Source organism: Lissotriton vulgaris, chromosome 6 (assembly GCF_964263255.1).
Source record: "Lissotriton vulgaris chromosome 6, aLisVul1.2, whole genome shotgun sequence".
Classification (NCBI taxonomy): Eukaryota; Metazoa; Chordata; class Amphibia; order Caudata; family Salamandridae; genus Lissotriton; species Lissotriton vulgaris.
In genome coordinates this window covers 489,147,415-489,175,185 of record NC_141694.1, presented here as the reverse complement: position 1 = coordinate 489,175,185, position 27,771 = coordinate 489,147,415, and the positions used below count along the sequence as shown (strand labels likewise).

The 27,771-nt window shown below is 43.4% G+C and overlaps 1 protein-coding gene across 10 annotated transcripts in view; it reads left to right on the top strand.

The window, feature by feature from the left end:
* The window catches only part of ASRGL1 (asparaginase and isoaspartyl peptidase 1), a 262,467-nt gene that overhangs the window by 186,774 nt on the left and 47,922 nt on the right, over positions 1 to 27,771 (top strand). For all 10 annotated transcript variants that reach the window (XM_086926479.1, XM_086926482.1, XM_086926477.1 and 7 more), the window contains one exon: positions 7,582 to 7,700. In XM_086926479.1, coding sequence (XP_086782605.1) covers positions 7,582 to 7,700 — 119 coding nt within the window. The remainder of the gene's footprint in view (positions 1 to 7,581; positions 7,701 to 27,771) is intronic.

The following is a 27,771-nucleotide window of genomic DNA, read 5'->3' as shown; positions in this document are numbered from 1 at the left end:
TTCAAACCATAGGAGTGCCTCTAGCACTAAACATGTTCAACCAGTTCAGAGCCTCTTACCCCAGCTTCCCATCAGGGGATCTTATTCTAAAAGTTGGGTATTGACAGTTTGCTTTCAAAGCCATTTTACTAGAGCCTAGAGTGAGTGAGACTCAGTTAGTGAGGCTCAATCCCAGCAGAGAGTCACAAAATTGATGGTCTAAAATACAAAAAATCTACAAAGGCTAAATGGGGTGGAACCCATTCCTCATATCTCCTTGCTACCTTCTTCGGAGTCAATCCATTAATTCAAGCTCAGATGGATAACCTGGTATTTAGTTTATCTTACACTTTACAAGCAATTATAGGAAATACTATAGGTTGCCCTGAAACAGAAGAATCCTTTCATGTCTGCAGGCCAGAAATTTCCATATCTGTGGCCTTCTTTTGAAAGACACTGGCAAAACACAAGCAATATTTACAGAGTTTCTGGGCATGTGCCTACTGGAACTTGTTTGAAAAATATATGGTGTAATACATCTTAGAGGATTTTTTTTCTAAATCCATCTTTCCGTAATGTGTCTGTTCAGAAATTCTTACCTCGCACCCACTGCAGGGACAGGAATGGAGATGTTGATGTGTTTTTCGTACCATTTTCAAAATTACTCCAGTCTGATTTTGGCATTGAACATAGTGTGCAAATTGAGTGTACAAATTAGCATTAACGATCTACCCCCTAGAGTAGAAATGGCAAGGGATGTTCCCCCCCCCCCATCCCCAACTCAAAAAGGTTCCATGGATGTATGTTTATATGCCGACTTTGTAGTCCTATTGGATTTAACCCCAAAAAGACTCAAAATGCATCTCAGTGCCTTAGAAGAACGTGCTGCGGATTATTTAAAAAAAATAAACATTTCAAAAAGTTAAGTCCTGACTTTAGATAGAGGGGTGCTAAAAAACATGCAGAATGTGAACAGGTTTTGATCAATGATATGATGGAAAAAGTGCAATTTTACCCTTTTTGGGCAAGGCTTTCTCCAGTAAATTGTTGTGATATAGATCATATAAACCATTGTACAAGTAAGGAACTCTCCCAAGCTTCTGATGTTAACAGATTGTACAAAAGCTGCAGTAAAAAGACACTTTAAAAATGTCTTGTCGGTTTAGAAGGCAAAATTTCGCCAATATAAATTTCTGCCTGTAAAGTGATAAAGATGAAGCATTGAGCATTTTTCGACATAGTGGAGGGCGTATTTGGTGTCAAATTTGTAATTTTACTACTCTGGTTTCCTCCTATGCCCTTTGACTTGAGTTTGGGCTGTCTTCCACTGTTGCGTTCACTCTGGCTGCAGTTTTGAGGTGGGGGAACTGCCTGCTTAGGGGTCAAATGGAGCTGCATTGAGGCACAACATTTTTGACCTCCAGAGAGAGAAAAGTGCATCTTTTTTCCTCTTTTATATAACTAACTAGCAGCCCATCCCGACGTTTTCCGGGTATGAAATAGAATGTGTATTCAGATACGGTCATTCGTGTGTTCCCCCGCTTGAGGCCCAGCTGCAGCCCTGGTTGATGTTAGCAGGCGCATGTAATTAGTTTAGTGATCCGCCGCCTGAGCCCGGCTACAGCCCTGGCTGATGTTAGCAGGCGTGTAATTTGGTTTAATGTGATAGTTCAGTAAAAGCGCGCATGAGAGGCTGCAGTAATTGTCCCTGCAGACACGCTCAGTCGCATGTGCTCCCGCTTGAGGGCCAGCGGCGACCGTCGAACAATTAGAAATGTGTGAGTCTTGAATGATTGTTTCCTGCTGTTCTTATTTATTTATGACCCACACTGACGCTCTTTGGCCCGAGTGCTTTTTAGACGCACCCAGGCCAAGCCACACACTGCATTCGGCCCTTTCAGACGCACCCAGGCCAAGGCACACACTTCATTCGGCACCCCCAGTATGTGTGAGACAACAGGCAGTGCCCCAAGGGAGTATTGCGAATGGTTACTTACCATGCTTTGATGTGAACGCCTTTGTGACGCCCCCAGCACACGTCCACAGAAGACGATCTGATTAATGTACGACCCAGATGGCATGAAGTACGCAACGTAGCACACGCCCCCAGCGTGCCTTTTGATGCGGCACAATTGGCGCTTCACATGGCATGAAGGGCGGACACACGCCCACAGTGGGGACACACGCCCACAGCGTTTGTCACGGCCCAGCGTGTCACGCTCCCAGCGTGCCCCTTGATGCGGCGCAATTACAACTTGCATGGCATGAAGGGCGGAACGTACCACACGCCCCCAGCGTTTGTCACGCCCCCAGCACACGCCCACAGCAGAACGTGTACACGCCCACAAGGGACTACTTTGCTGGCACGGTTATTTCACCTTTTATATGTATATGGTGGCCGTCTGCATAGCCTGTGTCCTTCTGCTGCAACTGCCCTTTCCAACGCTGTATTGGGTGTTGTGATTTGGTGCTGTGGTTCCTGAGATTACCCGCCTCAAAGGTTTGGGCTCTCTCTTTATAATATTAGTATGGATGATATGTTTGAGATTGTTCAAATTGGTGATTTTCCACTGCCAAAATCCCTTTTAAAAAGTTTATTTTTTCATTTCTTTTATCGTTGTATAACGTGAGCTGAAAGGGATATTTTGCTTTGTACGCAGCATGCGATGGATATTGTTGTTCAGGAAAATGGAGTGTGCCTACTTATTTTGCTTTTAGAGCAAAATATACTCCCTCTGCGCGTGATCACAGGACTACGGGAAGGCATACTCAAAGAAGAGACTTTGTGAACTTTGCTCTACCCTTGTACAAGATTTAAATCATGTGGTCTTTGTGTGCCTTATGTGCACTCTGCACACCGCCACTTTCTAAGATCGAACTTTTAAAAATATAATGTATAATCGGCAGTTGTTTATATGCTGCTCCCCCAATGAGATGGTTTGTTCAAAAATATTGAACTTTTTTAAATGTTGCTTAAATGTGTATGATTCCCCTGTTTTGTCCATGTTAGCTGCAATTATGTTTGCATACCTGTACGTTTTCATTTTCACTTTTTAAGTGTATTATTGTGAAAATGTAGTTTTATATGCCCTATTTGCACTTTTCACGTCAACACTTTTTAAGAATGTTCCTTTTATATTGTCATTGTAACTACGACTGTGTAAATGTTTACATTTTTATTTTGCACTTCCTACGTGGCCCTCCATCAGAGTTCCAAAACATCCATACATAAATAAATAAATGAACGTCACACTACAGGGCAAGGAGCGGTGTGAAAACAATAATGAACCCTGCTGAATACCCACAAATGTTGCAATACAACTGTGTGCACTCTCTGAGGCCATCACACTAACCCTCAACTTGGCACACAAATGTTCCTACTCCAGCCTCCAAACCTGTGCCTGTCAAAGAAAGGCCATACATGCAAAGTTTGAAAGGATATAGTTTTAATTTGTAGATGTAAATTTATGACACATTTTTACACACTTTAAACTTTTGTGTCCAACATGTCCAGTCATTTTGGCTCAGGGCATGTAAATGGCAATGTAGCCTATTGTCCAACGGGTAAGCCTAGTTTGGACCACACGACGTGCATAGGATTACCCAAAAAGCAGCACTTTCCTGTAATGTGTTCTGATGTATTTTTCCAAATAACCCTGTGTACATTAATGACCTATTAGCATCTAATTTTATGTTTTGTTGTAATTTCTATGAACACTTATGAGATGTATCTTTGTGTACAGTAAACTGAGAAAGCAATATAAAACACAAATAACGCATTCACAATAAACTTGAGCATTATGTGGTATCAAAACAATTTATAAAATGATAGTCCAGTGGCCCTTGTAAGCCTAACAGCGTTGATATTCTGTAAAACTGACTTACTTTTGGAACTGTATGTCCCTGCAGTATGAATTTGGTATAATGGTGGACAAGGCACATCCAATATCGAAATCTAAAAATGTGATATCAGTAGGATATAAGTAAGCTATTTTGATGAAGTAGCCTTGCAAATATCTAGCAGTGGGGATTCACAATTTCATGGGTTCATTAGAGAAGTAAACACACGTTTTATACATATAAAAGTACTTTGACAGTTGATGAAGTAGAGTAGTAATTATTTTGCTTTGTGTAAGATTTGTCTTTTCTGCGTGGTCACCCCAACTGTTTTACTTTTTGATGGTCTCTATTTGATGGTTTTTAGACTCTGCACACTGGGACAATGTTGCTCAGTGCCCAGTTTGTGTTCTGACCCCTATTACATGGAGACATTGGTTATTTTAAGTTTTTCTAAGGCCATAGTATGTGATGTGGAAATATAACCATAGCATGAAAAGTTAACTGTGATCTGTGGACTGCAGCACTTATTGTTCCATGCACTAGTGTGACAAAAGAAAATATGGCTTCAGGCCTACCATTGTAGCCTGACCGCTGCAGAATAAAGCCTGCAGTGCAAATTGTTTAAATGACCCTTTTAAGCAGGTAAATACCTCCTTTTTAAATATTTGTAAGTCACCTCTATGCAAAGTAGCATGCATAGTATTTAAAAGTGGAAAACCTAAAAAAGCTTTATTATCATGTCCCTACAGTAGCAAGGTCCAAAAAGCTGTTTTCACTGTGGCAGATCTAGCAGTGCTACGTAGAAAACCACAGTGCAGATTAAAATACTATGATTAGTAACTCAGGAAAGAGATCAGCTAGAAGAATAAATAAACCACTATTTTATTAGGTATTAAACTAACAAATTAATGAAGAAAGCAGATTGTTTATAAAGATTAAGGAAAAGTAGCTTTTAGAAAGTTACCTTTTCCCTGTCTGAAGCTCATGGAGGCTAATTTGCATTAGCTGTCCTGCAGTAGGGAAACATCCTTAACAATGAAGTTTTAATTACGACTTACCTGAGCAACGAAGCCCGAACGACTTTCCTAAACCATGACTTTACTAAACCATGACTTTACTTGAACAGCGAAGCCCGAACAACGAGGACTGCACAATGCGTGGCACGTCACTCCTTTTCACCCCCCACCCCTCATCGACCCTTGGGATAATTTTTTTGGCAGTGCAGAGGACTGCCAAGGCCCGACATTGCGTACTCTTCGCCCCTTGGAACAATGCGTGGAACATCAATCCTCTCCGCCCCCCACCTCTCTTCGACCCTTGGAATTTGCTTTCACCAACTAGCACCACTTAATTATCTGCCATATATAATACATTGAAACCGGGGGCAAAACACCCCTGCACAATTTAATGCAGACTAAAATAAGCCATACTACTCTGCAAAGTATGGAATCCAATTGACGCAGAAAAAACTGTAGTAGCCATCGCACAGAAAGAAGTTATCGTTATGAAAAAGAACTTTTGTTCTGCATTATTCCGCAACTCACATAATGTTTTGTGTGTAGAAAAGCAATTACATGTCCTGCTGATTAAAGCGCTTAGTAACCCAAAGCCACTTTGTTCAATTCGGTAATTTTGCTTCATAAGAAAGTCCTAGATATTTTACTCCGTCACTGTCTTTTTGAACCCATTACTCTTAGGTGCTTGGTCATCAATATTTATTTGGAGACGCACACTGTTTCTATATAAAAATATACACGTTCTCGGTTCTTAAACTACGATCTCACCTTTCAGTAAAATGTTGATAAATCTTTTTTTTTCTGTTAGATACAATGTAGCTCAAGAACAGTCAACATGCCTTTAGATGACGCATGTGACTTACACAATTCCAAACTTCAATAATTTATTCTCATAGCGTGGAATATAACCGTTTTCAGAACATTGACGTTGGAGTATTGAAATGCAGGACAATATTCAAGCATGCATGTCAGTAGATATCATCAACTGGGTTCCTACAAAGTGTACAGAACTAAACCACGTAGAACCGTATGTCACTTGAATCGAGTTTGTATAAACTAATAATTTTTGTGGTTTAGGAACTCGTGGTAACAACATAGTTGTTTGTCTTTGCTCATTGTTTAGCCTTCATAGTTAAGGAATTTGTGGTTTAGGCAGTAGTTGGTCAATCATACAACCCCTGCAGTAGCCCAGACATTGATTCGCCTTGAATGGGTGTGAAATACCTCTCCGGAGCAATAGTAGGCAGAACTGAATTAGTAGAGATGGCGCCCCTCAAAATCGCTGAATATCTACTGTGGGGGATGTGGGCATCCTGTGACGCCACACTGTCAGATCCGACTTGACAGGTCTATTGAGCCACAAGTAACACTTGGGGCACACTTGAAAGAAAGGGAACATAATGCAAAGACAATTCTTTTGGGTTGCTGTTGTTGCAGTGCCTGCTTCAAACTAGATTTTAGTGTTAGATGTGAAAGGGTACTTGTGATTTCCTTATGACACTCCGACACACTTAATCAACCTTAGAGTCCAAGTTTAATGTGGCCGAAGTGTGTCGCCATCTTGAAAGTGCTCAGACACGTGGCATTTTGGACCTGCTTTCAGTAAGTCAAACAGGAACTACTGACAATATGGGTATGACTGTCCCTGTGAATATTCACCCAGTGCTTAGGGAGTCACCCACACTCAGTAGCTTGTGCCAGGTGTAAATGTGGCACCCCCAAGGACCCTTTTCAAAACACTTCTGGACCAGTGTAAAAACTGGAATGGACTGTACCTGCTGTCTGTGGATTGGGAGGAGCACTGGAGGACTGGCCCAGCTTCCCCTTCTACACATGACAAAGAAGTGGACTCGGTTAGTTGACAGGCCTTCCTGGACATTATAGGCTACAAGCAGCCTTTTTCCTAAAGGTCCCAAATGACTAGTGGCAACTGGTCTTAGGCGTGACTTTCCTGTTAGCCTGATGCCGTGAGTGTATCGCAGTTCCCTCTTTCTAGTTCCTGGAGTCTTAGAAGTGACATGTTTTGACTCTGACTTGAAAGACCAAGTCAGAAGGTAAAATCTTTACCCAGAACGAACCTTGTTGCTATATCTGACCCACGCTCCATCGCGGTCAGCCTCAAATCGCACCTAAGTACAGGTCCTACATGACTATTAATGATCATTGGTGCTTTTTGTTTAAAGTTGTTACTTAAAACGTAAAAAATTATCTCTCTGGTTCCCCTCATTAGATTGTTGTCATTTTGTTTGTTACATTTTTCTCTAATTTGAATCTATTTTTATTCCTAAATACTTTACACTTTACCCAATGTTAAGCCTGTCTGCTTGGTGTGATAACTATCAGAGGGTTAAGTTCAGGTTAATTTAGTGTCTCTGGGGGTTCACCCTGACCACGGTTTAGAATATTCTTTGAAATGGGCAGTCTCCATCCCCAAATATTTTTAGGCCTGTCAAATACAGCACGTCTGAACTCTTAAACATGTATCATGCTCATGGTAATCAAGCTTTGCAACAGGGAGAATCTGGACAATAATTTTCTCTTTCTTTTTCAATGGAAAATTAAATAAGACAAAGATATGTTGGTGAAGCTGCATGTTGATCATTGTTGACTTTTTTTGATTACTCTGTACTTTAAAATCCTGTTCGTCTTTCAGTTGCATTATCTGGAGATCTATAAAGATTATTTATGGAACCATGTTGATATTATACATGTCTTAACTAATACATTTTTATTTTTGTTTTGGCAGTGGGCATGGGACAGTCGGTGCTGTTGCTATTGACAGTGCAGGAAATGTTGCTTGTGCAACATCAACAGGAGGACTGACTAATAAAATGGTCGGAAGGGTTGGTGACACTCCATGCATAGGTAGGAGCCATCATATAAGAAACATACTGATCAAAGGTACTAAGAGCTGCCAAGTTCAAATTAAGTCTACTGTCCATCTTATAACAAAGAACAGGGATAGATTGACCTCCATGAATAGCCTCTAGACTGTTGCTTTCGGCAGAATAAGGAAGTGAAGGATTTCAATGTATACATGAGTGAATTGCATTTGTAGAGCGCACTTTAACCGAATAGTGTCCTGTCACTATGATTTGACACTTTGAATGTAATTTCACTCCTTCATCTATCTATCTAGTAACTTAACCCTTGGTCATATAATCTGTGCAGTTTCAAAAGAGGCCGGCTTAGAGGTCAGATATTTTCTACCAGTAAAAATATGCAAGCATGGTTTATCTTCACCCACCAGTGTAAAGCCAGATTACTTGACTATCTCACTGTTCCCTTACGTCACCTAGCGCTCCAACAGTCACCTCATCAACTTTCTAGTCCACCCCATGATGCCCAGTAGCCTTCACAGATAATCACAGGGCAGGTGCACATCACAGTCAGAAACATACAGTTAGAGTAAAAACCCCTTGGCTCTTGAGACTGACATCATGTGCCAGCAGCCACTTTTTTGCTCTGACCCCAAGTTGACCCACCAGTGAGATTGGGAGCAGAAGTCTCTTTGTGTCAAAAAGAAAGTGAAACCAAAAAACATCCACATGTTAGTGGTGAGACCTATGTTTTATCCTCCCCCCCCCTTCCTAGAGCTAGCAGCCAATATAGGTATTCTAGAAGAGATTGACCTATCGGGCATGCACTTCCACGTTGAGGGGTAGAAGTACTTTGCTTAGTTGGTTCTACATGGGCCAGAAAGGTCATAGAGCCAGGACCAGTGCTGTTCAGGTAAACCACCACACTTTCATCACATTCCGTGCACCCTGCCCTGTACCCATACACACACCCAACCTTTACACACAAGCACATAGACATTAACAGCAGACACAAAACAGCTTATCCACATCCTACTCACTAGTCAATTCAGACATCCAGCAATACAAACCTTCCAATTCTTATCATCACTGGTTACTCTGTAATTAAATATTAGTCTGACATAGCCAACATCATCATGCAATACAATCTAGATAGTCTTCATCAAAGAGATTCTAGCTCAGACCCTTTTCACTCAAAACCAGAGTCCTCATTCCTGCCGGCTGCAATATCCAAAACTTAGAAAACACGCTCAAGGTATGAGGAGAACTCACCAACATCCTTAACTATTGTAAAGTGCTCTGACACCTTCGGGTAAAGTCCGCACTATATAAAAATGCATTAAATAAAAAAATTAAAATAAACTCTTTTTGATTGCGGAATATAAGCTTCTCACCTGACGCCTTACATTCGCAGCTAGGCAGGCGGCCTCCTTTAGTCTGATGTACCGCCCCCTGCTGAGCCCAGCAAGAGCTACTTTGACCAAATCTGGGACCCCCTCAAATCTGCCTCCGCTCTACACACTCACATTCCTCGAAGACTTCAACCTACCTCATCATGCAAGTACTAATACAATACTAATAGAATCCTTCTTTGCACTCCTTAACATCAATCAGCCTCACTATTCCTGGATTGAAATGGTCACTTCTCCTTCCCTATCATTCACGTCAATGCACTAATGTCAGTCAAGATAAGAAAAACAAAGATGTTACCCCTTCAAGGCCTTACCATGAAGGCTGCCTTTCAAACTCTCAGCAGGCCTAATTGAATGAAAAAAGCTGTTGGATGTATGAAACACTGCCTTGAAAGCCATGTTGAACTAAATCGCCTTTGAAACCTGATTCTCTAAACACACCCCCATGAACCACAGTACACTCAAGTGATCCATGCACAGGCAAGCAAAGGAAAAGTCAGACCAATGACATTGATGGCCTCATTCAACTTGAAGCACTCTGCTTAGCACTCATATTCCTCATTACCTAAGCCAAAGCCAAGTTCTACAAAATAACCATCAACAAAAAGAAAGCAAAGACGTTTTCAAGCCTCTCAAGCACTAAATCAGGCCACTCTGACTCACCGGTCCAGAATTCAGACAGGTGAAATGCCAACAACTTCCACTTCTCCAAGAAAATAACAAACCAGAAATACTCCAACAACACAAAACATCAACTCTGCCTTCATTTCCACTGCTCTTCCACCTAGCGGACAACCTTTAACTTCCTCTCACAGGCTGACTCACCAACCTTTTCAGCTCCCTCAAAGCCACCTTCTACAGAGATTTCATTCTACTATCATTGTGAAATGATCTTAATCCCCCCAGTGACATTTCCAGTTTCTCAATTGGCTAGGACATGTTTTCTCTCTGCTGAAAAATCTACCCTGCATCCAGAAGATCTCGCTAGTGACTGTCCTGTCACATATCCACCTTTCATCAGAAAAACCTATCAGGGAAGCACTATCAAAATAATTGCAGGGCAGTTTCATGAAGAACAACCTCTTGTAGGGTTACCAGTGAGGTGACAGACTGTTCTACATCAAGGAGACTGCCACCCTTCAATTAACTGACTCCTTGTCAATGTCACAATTGGCTTCTGACTGTGGATCCTCCTTGAAATCCTTCCAGTTTTCAACCCACCCGAGCAACTTTCTTTGATCCACTCAGTGGAAACATGTATTGGCATCTCTGGCAAAGCCCTACAGAGGTTGTCGTCTTATCTCTCTAACCATGATCAGCTCCTCTAGCTAGTACATGATCCAAAAAACATCGTGCCTCCTTTGAATTCCACTAGGGATCCATCGTCTTAAATCTGTATCCTCTTAGATCTATACTCTCTAGCAGCAGCATTAAGATACTTCAGCAGCTGAAGAAACAGTACCTCAGAAATGTCTTGATTTGTAGCTTTAAGGGGACTCCAAGTCTGGCTCGAGCTAATCCAGAATTGGCTGTCCAGTGCGTCCCAAAAGCTTAAGCCAACAATGAGAGAATTCCTCCTGATCGACAACCCAGGTTTACCAAAGATTAAAGGCTAGTTATCCACAAATTCAACCTGGGGGTGAACCTAGAAGGCGTTCTCTTTCCTTCAGCTGACAGTCAGTGAAAATCTCTTCTACTGACCTCTTTCAAAGAGTACATCAAGAAGAAACAGAAACCTCATAGTATCCACTTGCCTATCTGAAAAAAGTGAAACCATACCCATCCAAAATAGATATCAAAATGATAATGCAGGCATTAGTTCTTTCTCACCTTGACAAAGGCAATGAAGGACCTTAAGTTCCTCATGAGTTGGTAGTGGGAGATAACATTTTGCTGATATAGGGGGCCTTAATCCCAGAAGGCCTTGTGCATAGTAGCTTAAAGTTAATACTTTGCTGGACTTGGAGTGCCTGGACAAATGAGATTGCGTAGTCCGCGGCCAGTGTAAAGGTCACATTCCAGGAAGAAGGTATGTAAAATGAGACCATGTGTGTAAAGTGGTGTAAATGTGGAAAATGTACATTTACTAGCTGGCAGTGCTGAGAGGATGAAGTTGGAAAAATGGACAGGGATAGCAGGCAGTGCATGAAGGGGGCAGGACTGGGGAGGATCGTGAGCAGAAATGGTGTTATAGGGGAGCCTCTGGAGGTAGGATTTGCTCAGAGTTGGCAGTATTGAGAGAGGTGGAATAGAGGACAATTTGAAGAATTGGAATTATAGAATTAAGAGTTTAGTGTCGTGATCACAGCTGTGACTGATATTCCACAAAGCAGAAACTACTTGCCTCAAAAAAGGAAAACCGGTGTTTGAAGAAAGTGTGGCTGTAGATACATGGCTCTGAGATTGCTGCGTATTCGTCGCTTTCCGGGACCTGACTGTTCTTCTCCTTGCAACTGGATAACAATCACTGGGAGTGGTAATTCCAATGGCTGCACCGCACTTCGTTGACTGACCGCAACTGATTGGCCAACACCCAGGTCGATGAGGACCTGGTCCTGACTCAGCCAAGTCCTCTTCATTCATCAGTAGCTCACTGTGAAGAATGCTGACAGGAAGGGGGTGATGGGAAATACACCCTCACAATTTTTCTCACAGTGCAAAACTACAACGAGTCATGTGGCTTATGCCTCGTGTTTTGCTGAAAAAAAACGCTGAGGTACTGAAGTGAAACGCATTGGCTGCTCCTCGAGATGTAGCAAAAGTCATCTTCTGAGAAGCCCAACATCTTTGGTGAACAGGACCTGCCTGACATCAACAAAAAGCAGACCGGCCCCTCAGGCATATCATTGGGCCAACTGACGCGCAGTCCCTAGCCTTTATCCTCGACCACCACTAAGGGAAAAGGTCAAGAGTATGTGCCTTCGATAACTACACTGATGAGGTCACACATGAAAGATACTGAGGATTCCGACACCAAGCCATGCAACAAAGCCCCACCCACCCAAAAACCGAGGCAGAGCATAACTCCCATGGGACTCTGGCATCGTGCCCCAAGCAGGCCTAGAAGGCTTTATCCCCCAGTCAACCACAGCCCTTGGGCTCTAGTCTTCTTCAAGAAAAGGATTCAGGGCTGAGCCTGCTCCTGATGAAGGGCATCGAGCCACAATTCTCCTTGAGTTCATCATGACCAGAGGGAAGAGAGCATCCCTCTTCAGAGCTGAAATTGATGGAGAGAGCACTTCACAAACAGAGTGCCAAGTGGACACCAAGGCAGACAAGCCCAAGACAGCCATGCTTCAGAGACTAGCAAAGGAACTCAATCGCTACCAAAAGTCTGTTCACTCAGAGATAGTGAAAATGTCATTGAAGCTGCCCCTATGGAAACCATTGCCCGCCCTCCCTCCAATTTCCAAGAAAGGGAGACTAACTATTAAGGAGAAACTTACTTTTAAAGCACCGAGGTACCCAGTGCTAGAAAGGTATGAAGTAAAGGCTATAAGCCCCCCACCCCAACTTCCCACACCCTGGCATTCACCACCACCACCACCACCACCACCACCTCCTCCTCCAAATTCTTCATAGCTATATTCACCACTTCCTTGGAAGGAAGGGGCCCCCTGTATACAAGATGAACATGCCAAATACAAGGCAAATATCAACTGGAAATAGGAATCTCAGCAAATCGCATTAAATCTATATAGGCAGGCAAAAAAATCTAGAGCGTGAATAATGCAATTGCATGTATGTTAAGACACGTATACAACGTAACATGTTATTATTATTGAGTTCTTTCCAGGCCCCATCACTTTAAACATAACAGAACAGCGAATTGCGTGCTAGACTTTTTTGCCTGCATATATAGATTTAATGTGATTTTCCAAGATTCCTTTTTCCAGTTTATATTCACCACAAGAATCTCCTCATAGGTAATTTATTCCTTCTCTGACCACGGCAGCTCTTATGATCAACCTGCTGGGGCATGGGACGTAGATGAATACAACAGCGGCCTGGCAGACAATCCAGATCTCAAGTCTTTTCCAACCAAAACATCTCCCCCTCCAATGATACCACTGCACATCATGTAGTCATTCAGAGGGGACTGCCCACCATCATTAAGTCAAGGTACGGACACACAGAATAAGGATTATTTTTTGGTGGAGACGCTTACAAAGGCAGAATTCAATATCCAGTCCCTTTCTGTGCTCAAGGATAACATTATGTGAACACTGGCAAATTTAAGGACCAAGTCAAAGCCAAGATGATTATGCCATAGGTAGAATCCAGTCCAAACTGCCAGACCAGGTCCTCCCTGAAGAAAAACACAAGCAACGCAAGACTGGTTTTGCCCTGATCGGGGCTCTTTAGTTGGTTGTAGCTTGGTTCCTGTGGCACAGTGAGCACTGGACCCCCATTGGGGCATACCAGTCACTCTCAGGGTGTCAGCTGCAAAAGCAATAAGGTGTTGGATGGAATGCTATCATTAATCTGAGCCAATGGCAATCAGCCAGGACCTGGATACCCTCACAGGTGACAACCAGCACTCTACAAATCCATATATACATTACATTACTCTAGTCCATTGTATTTTGCCCACCATGGCACCTCAGTTTGGCCCAGCCGTATACAAATCAGACTTGACCCTGCTCTTATGGGAACAGTCCTGCCCGAACTTCCAGGCCGGGGCCTCCCTGAGCCGGAACACAAACAACCCAAGACCAGTTTCGCCATGATTAGGGCTCTTCAGTTGGGTGTAGCTAGGATTAATTCAAGCATTCCATCCATCACTTTTTTTGTACTTCAGTATGACACAGTAAATGGGACAGGTGTGCCCAGACATGGGTCCCTTGCCCACTGTGTCACTGGAACCGAGGTATACCGGCTGAGGAGCCCATTGGTTGGACCATTCATCTTGGTGACATGACTTTCCAAGGCACCTTTACTTCTCCTCACCCCCTGCTTTCCCCCCCACTTAATCCTTCCAACTTTCACCAGCGTATGCACATCACTTTCCTGGAGCTCATTGCTATTCACCCACCCCCACAAAAGCCGCCTAATTGCTTGGCCATGGCAAGGTGGTTATTTTAAGGACAGACAACATGACCGTTATGTACTAATTGGCTGCACTAGCACAAGAGATCTGCCACAGAGTAGTCTGCAACAATATTCATCTCCTGCATTGCACCTTTGTGGGGTTGACAATGACTTTGCAGGCTGGTTAAGCAAGATGCATCAACAAGTTCATGCGCAAATGGGAAATCCATCATCAAGCCCTCCACAGGTGCTTCCAGTAGTGAGCTCAAGCTTCGCCTCCACACCAGCAGCAAAATAAAATGGTGAATTGGTGGGGCAGCGAAGGGGCAAATAATAATTTGTTTTAAAGCGCACTTACTTGCTTCTCCCGCTCCATCTGCACAACTCCCAGACTCGCCACCCAATCCAGACGCTCCTCTCATGCTGTGAGTAGCGCCTGGATTGGTCTGAGCGACCTGGTTAGTCGCTCACGTAGGGACTGGGAGCCTGTGCCATTTCTCCACCCAGCTGTATTGTACAGCTCAGTGGAGAAACTAAGTGCACATGTATTATTTTTTGCCGGCCTAACTAAACTGACATGCACATTTACAAATGTCCTCCACTCTTCCTTCCAGTCCCTGGCTAGTGTTGAGAGGATTGCATGGCCCGCCCTATACTCTGCAGCATTGGCTGCCAGTGAAATGTAAAACGATAATAGAATTGTTTTTTTATAATTTCATTTTTCATTCTCAGTGGGGCAACGCTCCTTTGCCATTGCAGAAGAGCCGCCGCTGCTCCACTTCCACAGTTCATTAGCAAGGCCCTCTGGGTGAAGTGGTCAGGGATATTTGTCTAATGTTTTCCCCCTCTTACACTCAGCACATATGTGATGAAAAAGATGAGGCAGTTCTATATGACCCTCATTCTGGTGCCTCAACTTGGGCAAGCCATCCCTGGTAATCAGTTCATCTGGAGATGTCCAGCAGTCCCCACTAGAAACTTCTGTTGAGGGTAGACCTTCTCGCATGGCAGCATGCCAAATCCTTGCACTAACAGCCCAAACAACACAACCTAGCGATCTGGCACCTGAGGTCTTAGAGTTTAGCTTAAGAGAGTTTAGAGAATGAGCATTACACACCTTAGAGTTTCAACAGGCACATGTATTGTATTGACGGGACAATGCTTAGTTTGTAAAACAAAAAATAAAAGGGCTCTCATCATGAGGCCACTGCAGCTTGTACCGCATATTGCCCCTGCTATGCAGCCAATGACCGTAACAACACAGCTACTAACCATCACACTCCTACAAGTGTGATAATTTGAACTGTTTCCGGCCGTCAAAGCTATCAGAATGGCTTGGGTGGCACAATAGTCATTTTTTATTTATATTGAATAAAAAATTAACTGTTGTTGTGCTCATCTATCAATTAGCCATACATTACCACCTGATGGCAGGCTGTCAGAAGTACCAGTGTTGACAATGAAGTGCTGGTGCCAAGCACTGGAAGACAACGACTCAAACTAAGCTCTGGTCCCCCTATTTCTAAGTTAGGCATTGCAAGGTACATTTTCAAATGCATAGTAATTTGCTATGCCAAGGCTAGAAGTAAACTTCCTGCATCACAAGGGCACACTCTACTTGTAAAAACGGAGTCATTATTGGAAACATCCTGTAAGCTGATTTTTGATGGATACTTCTAACCCTAGATACTTCACCGCAGAATATTCCCCAGGCACAAGACTGAATCCGAAAACATTTCTCCAGGAATGCTTCCACACACTGTTAGGTGGTGTCATGTGTCTCCTTGCTGATCCATACTTCGCCAGAAGTGATGGATCAGAACTGCATATAATTGACCTCTCTGCACACTGATGCAGCTCGGAGGTCTGCTCCCAATTTGGTTGTCCTTCTGATGACTTCCAAACTAATTCCAATGTGTTAGGAAATGATGGCCCCTCCAAAAGCAACAGGTTTCAAACCATGCCATTATTGTCAAAAGCAGATATCAGTCATGTACCCACACGAGGTGTCTCTCTGGTGTTTGGACTCGGGACACTACTTGAAGTCATGCAATAAATCTGCCCTTGTGTGCAGAAAAGGCAATCCAGGATATAGAAACGAATCTGGGTATCGTTGAACATATAGATAAAAGAAGAGAGGCAACAATTATATCAAATCTTTTTCCAAACATCTTTAGTACAAAGTCCAACAATCCATCCATAATGCTATACTTTTAATGTTGGATTTTGTACTAAAGATGTTTGGACATGGATTTGATGCAATTGTTGCCTCTCTTATTAGATATAAATCTTCCTATACTGGGTTGTTTAACAGCCAGCCTGTGGAGGTCGGCAATGATCTGATTTAGATAAAGGAATTAGCTGGTAGTGTGGTGCATTTGTTCTTAGCTGTCTAGGCATTTTGCTATATTGCCAAATATAAGAAGAAATCACAGCCTTCTCTTAATTCCTGCTCCGCTCTAAATCACAAGCTCAGACGTGATCTGTCTTGCAAGGCCATTTCTGCAAGAGGTTAACTTCAGTTAACTCTGGAAATTTCAAATCAAAGCACAAATGCAAATGCAAAACAATTGAAGGGGTACTCCACTCCTTCCTGACACAAATAGAGGGTGTTACAATGTCAATCAGATTCTCTGTATCTCCCCGGACGAGTAGCAGATTTCATTACAAGACCGGAGGCTAACATTATGCATACATTCTTTTATTATTGCCACTCCTGAGCAGCTGCTTTAACCCCTTCACTGCGGCGGCTATTCCGCCGCAGTGCTAAGGGGGTGGGGGGCCGCGCGGCGGTTCCATGCTCGTGACAGAACCGCTCCGTCACGGCACGCGGGTGAGCTGTGCTTGTGACGGAACGGTTCCATCACAGCCCCGCCCGCGCTAGAGAACGTTAGCGCAGGCGCGGAATTCGCGCAGGCGCGTCGAGAGGGCCGTGACGGAACCGTTCTGTCACCAGCACAGCCCACCCAAGGCTCGTGACAGAACGGTTCCGTCACGAGCATGGGAGGGGTTAAAGAACTTCGAAAACAAATAAATCCAAAATAGAACATCTCAAAGCCAATAAATGTCTCCTGCATAGAATGTTCATCCTCTTTTAAATGCTGCTCCAGAACAGATAAGTATTATTATTTATAAGAATACATTTTAAAGAATGCATGATTTGTTGAGAGATAAAGAGAAAGTTTATAAGCTTCTAATTTTCAGAAACATTTGGGAAAGATGTGGTTGGTGTGAATACTTTGTTTTGATTTATTAACCCGTTCGGTGCTTCGAACGTCCAACGGTCGTCGCGTGCACTACCTCGCTAGTGCTGCGCACAACCGTTGGACGTCCGAATCCCGTTAGCGCAATGGAACGTCCGCACTGGGGCGGAATGTTTGAGCGCGCTTAACGGGTTAAAGTGGTTTAGCTAGTCAAATAAATAATGAAGATAAGGGGAAAAAAAAGAATCGTTTTCATTAGGAAAAGTTTGGTGGTTTTAAGATTTCTAATCTTTTTATGTGCGAAGATTTAAAACTGTTTTACATTAATGGGCGCATGGGGTTCTTTGTTATCGCGCACATTGTATGTTTATTTTGGCACTGCGAGGGAGGTTTTCCAGTTAACACGTATAATTTGACATTGGCATTTTGAGTTTTTTTTTTTTTTTTAGTATTGTAATAGATGTATATGGCAATAGGTATTTAGCGCCCGCTATCGAGCGCGTGTTACCTTCTTATTGCTGGTGACGGTTGGACACGAGCGATCCTGATTGTCTGGGTAACGATATTACACAAACGTAATAGATTTAATCACACGAGAGCAGGAAGAGAGTTGAAGACCATTTGCCGCCAAAATCTCGTGAGAGTTTGGCGGCCATTTTGGTTTGGGTACTTTTTCATTGTATATATTTGGAAATATGTTATTTTGATCGCGACAAGTTCAATAAACAAAAAAGGAAAAGGTTTATCGGGGCAGTGTTGAGGAGAAGAGCAGTGGGAATCTTTTGGTCTATTTTTTTAGGTGTGTGTGCAGAGGTTATTGGAGGTATTTAGGATGGATTCAGTGGAGTCAGGTGTTTCTCAGAAAGTGAATGTAGTTGAGGGAAGATTTAGTGAAGATAACCTCAGGAAATTAATTCAGACTGAGGTGAAAAGTTCCATGAGGGAAGTCATTCAGATTGTTATGGATAGAAAAAGGAAGGTGGAGTGTAAAGGAGAAGGGGGGGTAAAGGGTACACCTCCTTACCCTTCTAAGCTCCATTTGTTTAGTCTTCTACTCTCTTGAAATGTTTTTCTAGTAACGGATGTAACGTGTAACTGATGTAATTTTGTAATTTCTGTGGAAACTAATGTTAAGCGCTCTGATACCTCCGGGTCTAGCCAGCGCTATATAAAACTCTCAAAATAAATAAATAATACTAGGTCAGATGAAGATTTTTGGTCTTGCTCGGATGAGGATGATGATGTTAGAGATAAGAAAGGTTATAAAAAAGCGAAAAAGAGTAAACAGTTGAATAAGGATGGGAAAGATGGATTAAACTCCATAAGAAAGAAAGGTGCCCTAGGTGTCCGTAGCGGCCCAAAAGAAGACTCTGGTGAAGAGTATACAATGGATGTGGAGTGGTGTGGCTCACTGGTTAGAGGCGGCAGACCTGGAAGCAGAGGACGGCCCGGGACCAGGGTTCAATCCCCAACGCGGCAGGGTCGTGAACCAGGGTCAGCGGACTCGATAATTCTCGCCTCAGTGCCTACTCTAACCAGGGATCACACTCGGCAACTCTGGGCATTAGCTTGCCTCATCTCCACAACAGCCCCCCACAAACGCCGGGGATGCCTTGTTTCACCTTGGAGATACCCAGGAGGGAACATCTCACAGGGAAAGCCAGGACGGATTCCCCAGCGGTCTATAGCGCCAGGACGCCTCCGGGTAGCAGTGCGCTTTACAAGACACACACATTTACATGTGGATGGAAGAGAGGAAGAAAGAGACAATAAGTTGATAGATGAATATGTTTTAGATGTGGATCAAGATGATGATCTTAATGATGACACTAAAAATGACCAACCATCAACTTCAAAGGTTATTTTAAAGGATCCACTAGGTGGAGAGATGTTTAATCCATATTATAAGGCATCCAAGAAGTGCGGACTGGTGGCCGCATGATCATGTTGCCAAGTTCATGAAAAATTGGATAAGAAACCCTCTGGATAGAGAGGCCAGGAGTGTTTTGAGGGCAGAATGCTCTAGACCGCAGATTGACTATAAGGTATGTCAAACACCAAATCTAGGTACTGACTTGATATCGTACCTTTTTAAATTGGGAAAAGATCCTAGGAAGGGATTGGAACGTTCTTTGAAGATTTGTCAGGACAGATTACTGGACGTTTTCGGTCCATTAGGGAAAATTTTGGATATGACGGAAGAAGCTTATTTAAACTGAGAAAATGTGGATGCGCAGTTAATACGTTGTTGGAGTCAGAGAGCAATGGTTTTATTAGGTAATGCAAACGCAGGGTTGTTGGCAGAGAGAAGGAAGTCGGTTCGATTTAAGATAGTCCAAAGTTAGGTGATTTGGCAAATAAGGAGCATTGTGAGGATGCCAAGGGATTACTTTTCGGAGATGGTTTTGTTAAAAGTTTAGGCAAGCATGTAGCTACCTTTACTGCGTTGGATAGAGCACAAACTAACATGAAAAATGTGTTTGGTGTTTTTGGAAGGGCCAGTAGACTGGGACAGTATGCCGGCCGAGGAACACAAAGGTCCCAGTATTATTCACAATATAATTATTCAAACGGAGGATCAGGGAGAGGTTTCCAAGGATCCTCTGGTTTCTTCCCTCAAAGAGGAAGATACCAAAGATATAGAGGGGGAAGAGGAAGAAGTCAGTTGAATCAAGGAGGAAAGGGTGAGTATGCTGACAATTTCTGGTTCTTCCCTCAGAAAAGTAGGAGGTCGTTTGAGGTATTTTGCAGATGCTTGAAAAAGGATTACACAGGATCCTTGGATTTTAAATGTGGTTCAAGGGTTCGAAATAGATTTTGTAAAACAACCCTTTCAAAGATTAGAACCAAAAGAGTTAATGTTTTGCAAAGAAAAGATGGATATTGTAGATCTAGAAGTAAAGGAAATGTTGGAGAAGGAAGCAATATGTATGATAGAAGACGAATTAAGAGTTTACGTGAGCACTCTTTTCTTGGTGGAGAAGAAAGAAAAAGGTTGGAGACCTGTGATAAATTTAAGGACTCTGAACCATTCTTTAGTTTACAGACATTTCAAAATGGAAGGGATTCATCTTCTGAGAGACATGTTGCAATCAGGGGATTGGTTGGTAACACTGGATTTAAAGGACGCATATTTCACAGTCCCAATGAAGGAGTGCAGTCAAAAATATTTTCAGTTCAGATGGAGAGGTCAATTGTACCAGTTCCTTTGTCTTCCTTTTGGTTTGCCGTCGGCACCATGGTGTTTTACCAAGTTAATGAGTAGTTGTGGCTTTTTTCAGGGAGAGAGGTTTCATAATGATTGTTTTTCTATATGACATATTGTTGATGTTGCAGGATGCAGAGGAATTAAAAGGTAAGTTACAATTTGTAGTGAAGAAGCTGGAGGATTTAGGTTTTTTGATAAACCAGAAGAAATCAGTTTTTGTGCCAACACAGAGTTTGGATTTTTTTGGTTTCACAAAAGATACACAGGAGGAGATTTTAAGGTTGCCAAAAAAAGTGCAGATGATAAAAAAAGACGTGCTGAAGGGACAGAAGAAAGAGAGCATGACTTTGAGGGATTTGGCGAGGATCCTGGGTTTGCTTTCTTAAACAATACAGGAGATTTTTCCAGGTCCCCTACATTATCGAGCATTACAGAGGGTGAAGGCGAATGTCTTGAGAAAGGGATTGTGGTATGGGGACAGAATAGTGTTAGATGTGGAAGAAAAGGAAGAGCTGGAGTGGTGGACGCACAATTTGGAAGTTTGGAATGGAAGAGCAATATTTGGTTGTCTCCCGGATGTGACTCTGGAGACGGATGCAAGCCTTTTAGGTTGGTAGGCTTGTTTGGATCATCTAGAAACAGGTGGTACACGGTCGGCGGAGGAGATAACCATGCATATAAATTGTTTAGAATTCACTACAGCTTTGTACGGGTTGAAGAGTTTCTTTGTGAATTTGCAGGGTCGGACTGTACTTTTGAAGATGGACAACATTTCGGCTTCTAGCTTATATAAACCGGATGGGAGGTTGCAGGTCAAAGAATCCTTCCAATTTGGTAAAGGTTTTGTGGATTTTTTGTTTAGAAAACAAGATAGCGTTGAGAGCAGAATCTTCCAGGTCTGAAAAATGTGGTGGCGGATTGGAACTCGAGACATTGTATTGTATTGTATGTCTTTTTGTAAAGCGCATGGTTACCAGAAGGCATCCCAGCTCTGAGATTGAGTAATACTCTGAGGGAGGGGGGGAGGAAAGAGGTACATTTGGGAAAGAGGAAGGTTTTCAGTGTTTTCCGGAAGCGAAGATAGCCAGATTCAGCGCAAAATTCTAGTGTGAGGCCGCATTCACCGAGAAGCGGCGGCCTCCGGTGCGGGCTTTCTTGATTCTAGGCACCGTGGCCAGAAACCCTTTGTCTGAGCGCAAGGGTCTATTGGGTTTGTAGGGGGTGACTAGGCTTCTCCTGATCGGGGGTCCTTTACCTTGCAAGATTTTGTGGGTGATGCAAAGGGATTTAAAGATAATCCTCTCTCGCGCGCGGGGAGCCAATGAAGCGCTTTGAGAGCAGGTTTGGCTGATGATCTTGGGGGATACCCATTAATAGCCTAGCAGCCGCATTTTGGGTTTGTTGAAGCTTATTGATTGTGGCTTCAGGGGCTCCTAGGAAAATTGCGTTACTGAAGTCTAGTCTTGATAGAACTAGACCTTGTATCAATACCTTCCTGGAAATGATGGGGGAGAAGGGGAAGGACTTTGCGGGCGGGGCAGAGCGGAGTAGTCCGAAGCAGGTGCTTGCTGTCTTTTTCGCTTGTGTTTTAAGCGAGAGGTCCTGCTCAAGCCAGACCCCCAAGCTTTTGATTTCTTTTTTTGGGGTGGGGGTGTCCCCTAAACAAGCCGGCCAGATGGAAGAAGGCATAGAGGCCGACTTGTGGCCTAACATCATGATTTCTGTTTTAGATCCATTTAGCTTGAGTGAGGAGTCAGACATCCAAGCATGGATCTTAGTCAGGCACTGATGGAAATTATCGGGGCATTGGTCGAGTTGCAAAAGTGAGACGACCAGTTGGGTGTCATCGGCATAGCTTACTATTTTTATCCCAAAAGGGGCAACCACATCCTCCAGGGGGGGCATGTACACATTAAACAATGTGGGGCTCAGGGATGAGCCCTGCGGCACTCAACACTGGAGGGGTATTAAGGCAGATTATGAGTTGCCTTCCCAGACTTGAAAGGTGCGGTTGGAAAGGTAGGATGTTAACCAGGTCAGAGCAGACCCTTGTATTCCTGCTTCGGCCAGGCGCTGGATCAAGATACGGTGGTTCACCGTATCAAAGGCCGCACTGAGGTCCAGGAGGATCACTGCCACTGATCCTCCTGAGTCCAGAATGCGCCTAGCCTCCTCGATGACCGAGAGGAGGGCGGTGTCAGTGCCCTGGCCTGGGCGGAATCCGGTTTGGAAATTACGCAACCGATCATTGGACTCCAGGAAATGGGAAAGTTGGTGGTTCACCACTTTTTCTGTGATCTTGCTGAGACCGGGGAGAAGGGATATGGGTCTAAAGTTGGTAAGCTCTAGAGGGTCGAGATGGGGTTTCTTCAGCAGGGCCTTGACAATGGCCCCTTTCCAACTGGGAGGCACAATGCCCTGTGAAAGAGAAAGGTTGATGAGCTCAGTTGCCGGGGTGGAAATGGAGGCAGCTATCTGTTTCAAGAAGCGCATTGGGACTGGGTCGCTGGGGGAGCCGCTTTTGATACTGGTTAGGGTTTTGAGGAAGTCCTCCTCTGAGATTAGATTGAAGGCGTATCCGGGGGCAGATTCTCATTTTCATTCTCATTCCATGAAGGACTTTCCGTTTGGGGTAGGGAGGATATGATATTTTTTATTTTGTGGTCGAAGTAGGTGGCTAGATTGTTGCACTCGGACCCTGAGGGGTCTTGAGGTAACGGGGGGTCGGGGATCTTCAGAAGTTCTTTCACAATTTTGTAGGTTTCTCTCGTAGAGTTGAAGGCATTTTTGATTCTGTTCTCATAAAATGTAGCTTTGGCATTTCTAAGGGCGACTTTGTATGCTCTGATCGAGTCGCGATAGGTGTCTTTGTTAGCAGTATCCCAGTTTCTTCTCCAGATACGCTCAAGCCTTTTACAGCCTTGCCTTAGGATTCTGAGCTCAGGAGTGAACCAGGGGGCAGAGCCCGTTCTAGTCTGCTTTTTCCACAGGTTTTTTTTTGGTAGGACTAAGTCCAATGAATTAGAGAGCCAGTTTTTAAAGTTGGTGTCTGCTACAACGGGGTCCGAGGCGGGGGGCGGGGGGGGGGGGGAGCGTTCTAGGGTGTCAATTCACTTCTCCACTGACAGTTTCGACCACCTTCTATCATGAGTGGAGATACTGAGCAATTGTACAGTTTTAAGGTCGACCTGCCAAGTGAAGGTCAGGAGGAAATGGTCGGTCCAGGGGAGGGGAGACGGGGGGCTGGTTTGAAGTGACCTTATATTGGAGAGTATCGGGTCTAGGAGGTGACCTTTATAGTGTGTGGCTCCTGTGTTCAAGAGATGGATCTCATAGGAAGAGAGATCGAGGAGCAAGTCAGTGGATACTTTGTCTAAGGGTTCGAAAAATGGAAATTCAAGTCACCTAAAATGGTGAAATTGGGGGCGGAAGAAGCTAGGACGGTGACCGTCTCTAGGAGAGAGCTGGGAAAATGACCAGCGTTCCCTGGGGGACGATATACAAGGAGGCCTGTGAAGGATGTGGTGGGGGAGAGCTGGAAGTGGAAGTGGCAGTTTTCGGAATTCGAAATTCCGCCGTCCTTCATCCTGCCAGTTAAGTGGTTTTTGTACAAAATGGCCAGTCCGCCTCCTTTACCCGAGGGTCTGGGCTGCAAGTGGATAAGGTATCCTGGGGGAAGAGCGCGGACCATATCGGCCTCAGAGTTGGTGGATAGCCACGTTTCTGTAAGAAACAGGATGTCCAGGTTATGATCCTGTAGCAGGAAGTTAAGCTCAAGAGTGTTTCGGAAGGGACCTGCAGTTCAGTAAGGCCATGCGTAGGTCAGTGTAAGAGATTACAGCGAATGGATGCTGGGGAAGAAATATTTCATGAAAATTCAGAATTTTTGGGGTCCATTGGAGGTGGATCTGTTTGCGACGAGATTGACTCGCCAATTGAAGAAGTTTTACAGTTGGATGCCGGATCCGGAAGCGCTGGCTACGGATGCTTTTCAGCAGAAATGGTGGTTGAATCTGAAGGGTTATGCGTTTCCACCTTTTGCAAGGATTCAGAGGGTTTTATTGAAAGTGAGGATAGAAGGTTGTCAAATAGTTCTGGTTACCCTCTTTTGGAATACTCAGGCATGGTTTCCGGCTGTGCTGGAATTGGTGTGTGATGTTCCTTTTTTAATGAGAACAAAAGAGGGTTTGTTGACAAACGAGCTGGGAGAGGTTCATCCTCTAATTTTGAATGGGGTGTTGGACCTTCTTGTCTGGAAAGTGTTGGGGATCCAAATGCATCGAGGGACTTTCGAATGAGGCTGCAGAGTTGCTCGAGGAATCTGGGGCTCCAGGAACTAGGAGAAGGTATAAAGGAGTGTGGAGAATTTGGATGTGTTGGAGCATGGAGAGATGCTTGGATCCCGTGGAGGCCCTAGTTGTAGAATTTGTTAATTTCCTTGTGGAGCATTTTAATAAAGGTTTGAGTTATCGGACCATTAGTTGTTAAAGGTCAGCAATTTCGGCAGGTCATGCAATGGTAGGAGGAAAGTCTATTGGGAGTAATGTTTTAGTTTGTAGGGTCTTGAAGAGTATGAGATTAAAGAGACCTCCAAGGGCATGTTATGATGTTATGTGGACGTGAATTTGGTTTTAAAATTGTTCTGTGATTGGCCTTCAAATAGATATTTGAGTAATAAAAAAATTCTATTAAATTAGCAACTCTACTATGTTTGATTTCTTGCAAAAGAGTTTCTAATGTGAAAAGTTTAGAGTTGAATAATAGACATTTTATTCCAGATGGCGTATATTTTGAAATTTTTAAAAGAACAAAGACTAGACTATGTCGATGTCTGTGTTCTATCCTAGGTATGAGGGATGTAGGAAACTTTGTGTGGTGGATTGTTTGAGAGAATATGAGTGTAGAGTTGCTGAGAACAGAAGGGATGGTGAAAATCAATCAGTGATCTCTTTTCTGAAACCTTTTAGAGCAGTTAGTACTGCTACAATTTCTAGATGGGTGAGATGTGTTATGAGTGAAGCTGGTGTAGATATAGAAAAATTCAAGGCACATTCTATTAGAGGTGCAATGGCAAGTAAATCCTGTTTGATAGGTGGAAGTTTGGAAAGTATTATGAAAGCAGCTGATTGATCGAATGCAGATACCTTTGCAAGACATTATTTTAGGCCGGTGGAGCATATGTCTAATGTTGTGTTAAAAGGCTTTCAACATGCATAATGTTAGCCTCAGGTATTGTAATGAAATGCCGATTCTCAGATTATCATGAAAAGAGAATCCGGATTTCAGTAAAGACTCGGAGGCTAACATTATACCACCCTCCTCACCCAAATATGAGGAGAGTTATGTTAGTTTATTGTTTTTAAAAACAGAAAACTTAGATTATTTTGTATAATATCTTTTAGATTAAAATAAGGATTTTTAGGACATATTATTTATTGAAATATATTTTTTAATGCATGAGTGTTTGTTTTATTTCAGAATAACATCTGTTTGGGCATCTTCTCTTCGAGGATTGTATATAAGGAATTTAGTAGAAGATGAAGATTTCTTTTCAAAGGATTGCATTTAAAAGAGGATGAACATTCTATGCAGGAGACATTTATTGGTTTTGAGATGTTCTATTTTGGATTTATTTATTTTCTAGGTTCTTTAAAGGAGCTGCTCAGGAGTGGCAATAATAAAATAATGTATGCATAATGTTAGCCTCTTTAATGAAATCCTGATTCTCTTTTCATGATAATCTGAAATTCGTCATTCCCCAACAGATCCTGATGCACTCTAAGTTTCCTGAACCATTGACCGTAACGCAGTAGATTGAGGGCTTCAAGGAGGCCATACTGCATATTTTGGCATACTCGTTGTAATGTGTATTTTCCCCCTACCTTTCCCCGCATCTTGTCATCCTCCTCCACCCCCTCTTTAATGTGTTATTGTTCCTTCCCCTCTCGTGCCGCAAGCTGCTCCCGCTGTAACTAACATTCTATGTCCGTTGGTGACAGTTTCATGAGCTCCTGAGCTGCGGTGGTTGTGAAGCAGGCTACAGATAAACAGGAGTTTACTTACCGTATACTTGACTCGTAATCAACAATAGCTTTGGCTCCCTCCAATGCATCTTCAAGCCCCAAGGCACCACAGGGACCTCCAGTTGAGTTCCCAAATGCGGATCCAACCTGTGGGACGTAGGACTCCCTGGGGATCCAGTCCATGTCCCATACTGACTCAGGTACAGTCTCCAAAAGCTATGCCGGGCCCTTCCAAGTTGACACCAATGCCTATGCCACCAGCACCAGATGAGTAACTAGTGCTGATTCCAATGTTTGACACCGAGCCGACTATTGCAACTGGTTGTTATACAGCTTGATTCTGATCCTGCACCTCTACCAGGACATATGTACCAGCAAAGGCTTCGTTATCTTTATGGCTCTGACTCTAAACAAGCTACTCTCCAAGTTGGCGATAATGATGGTGTACAGTTAACAACTTTTACAGAAAGTACAATAGGACAGTGGGCTTGATACCTCCAGTGAAACCACTTGGACCATCAATGGAAGCAAGTGTATAATTTGCAGCAGTAGTCCAACAGATAGCTGAGACATTGGATTTACAGCTGCCCTCAGTCCATACCAAATAGAAGGTCTTTATGACAACTGTGCAGACTGGGCCAGCCACGTCTAAGCCCTTGTTTCCATTTAACAAGGTCCTCAATGATATCTTGATGGGAGCTTGGTGAAATCCTATTTCCTACCCACCGGTGAATTTGCAAGTGGCCAGGTGCCACAAACTAGCTCCAGGTGACCCTGATTTTCTTACTAAATACCCTTATCCAGTGACCCTGGTGTTTCACACTTCAACTAATAAGGTAAACCCCAATTCATTCCCTACATCTTCTCCAGATAGGGATTTGAAGATTATTGAGGCATCTCATCTGCTAGCCTGGCATCACAATCGATAAATGATTTTTGATTATCGGGTTGCTGTGCATATGCCCTCTAAGACATGGCCAGCAAGATCTTGTCAGTGGTCTCTGAAGACCTTAGGGCTTCTTTGGCTCAGTCAATTTATGATGGACAAGACGCAGCCGAATATGTGATTTATGCTGGCCTAGATTCTACAAATTGCCTGGTAATGGCGGTTGCCACCAGTGTTGTGCCCCGCTGACATGCATGGATATTTTCCACAGTATTTCTGGAGATGTACAAGACTCTGTAATGGATATGACCTTTGATGGCGCACGTCTTTCCCAGCACTTCTTCCAAGGGTGGC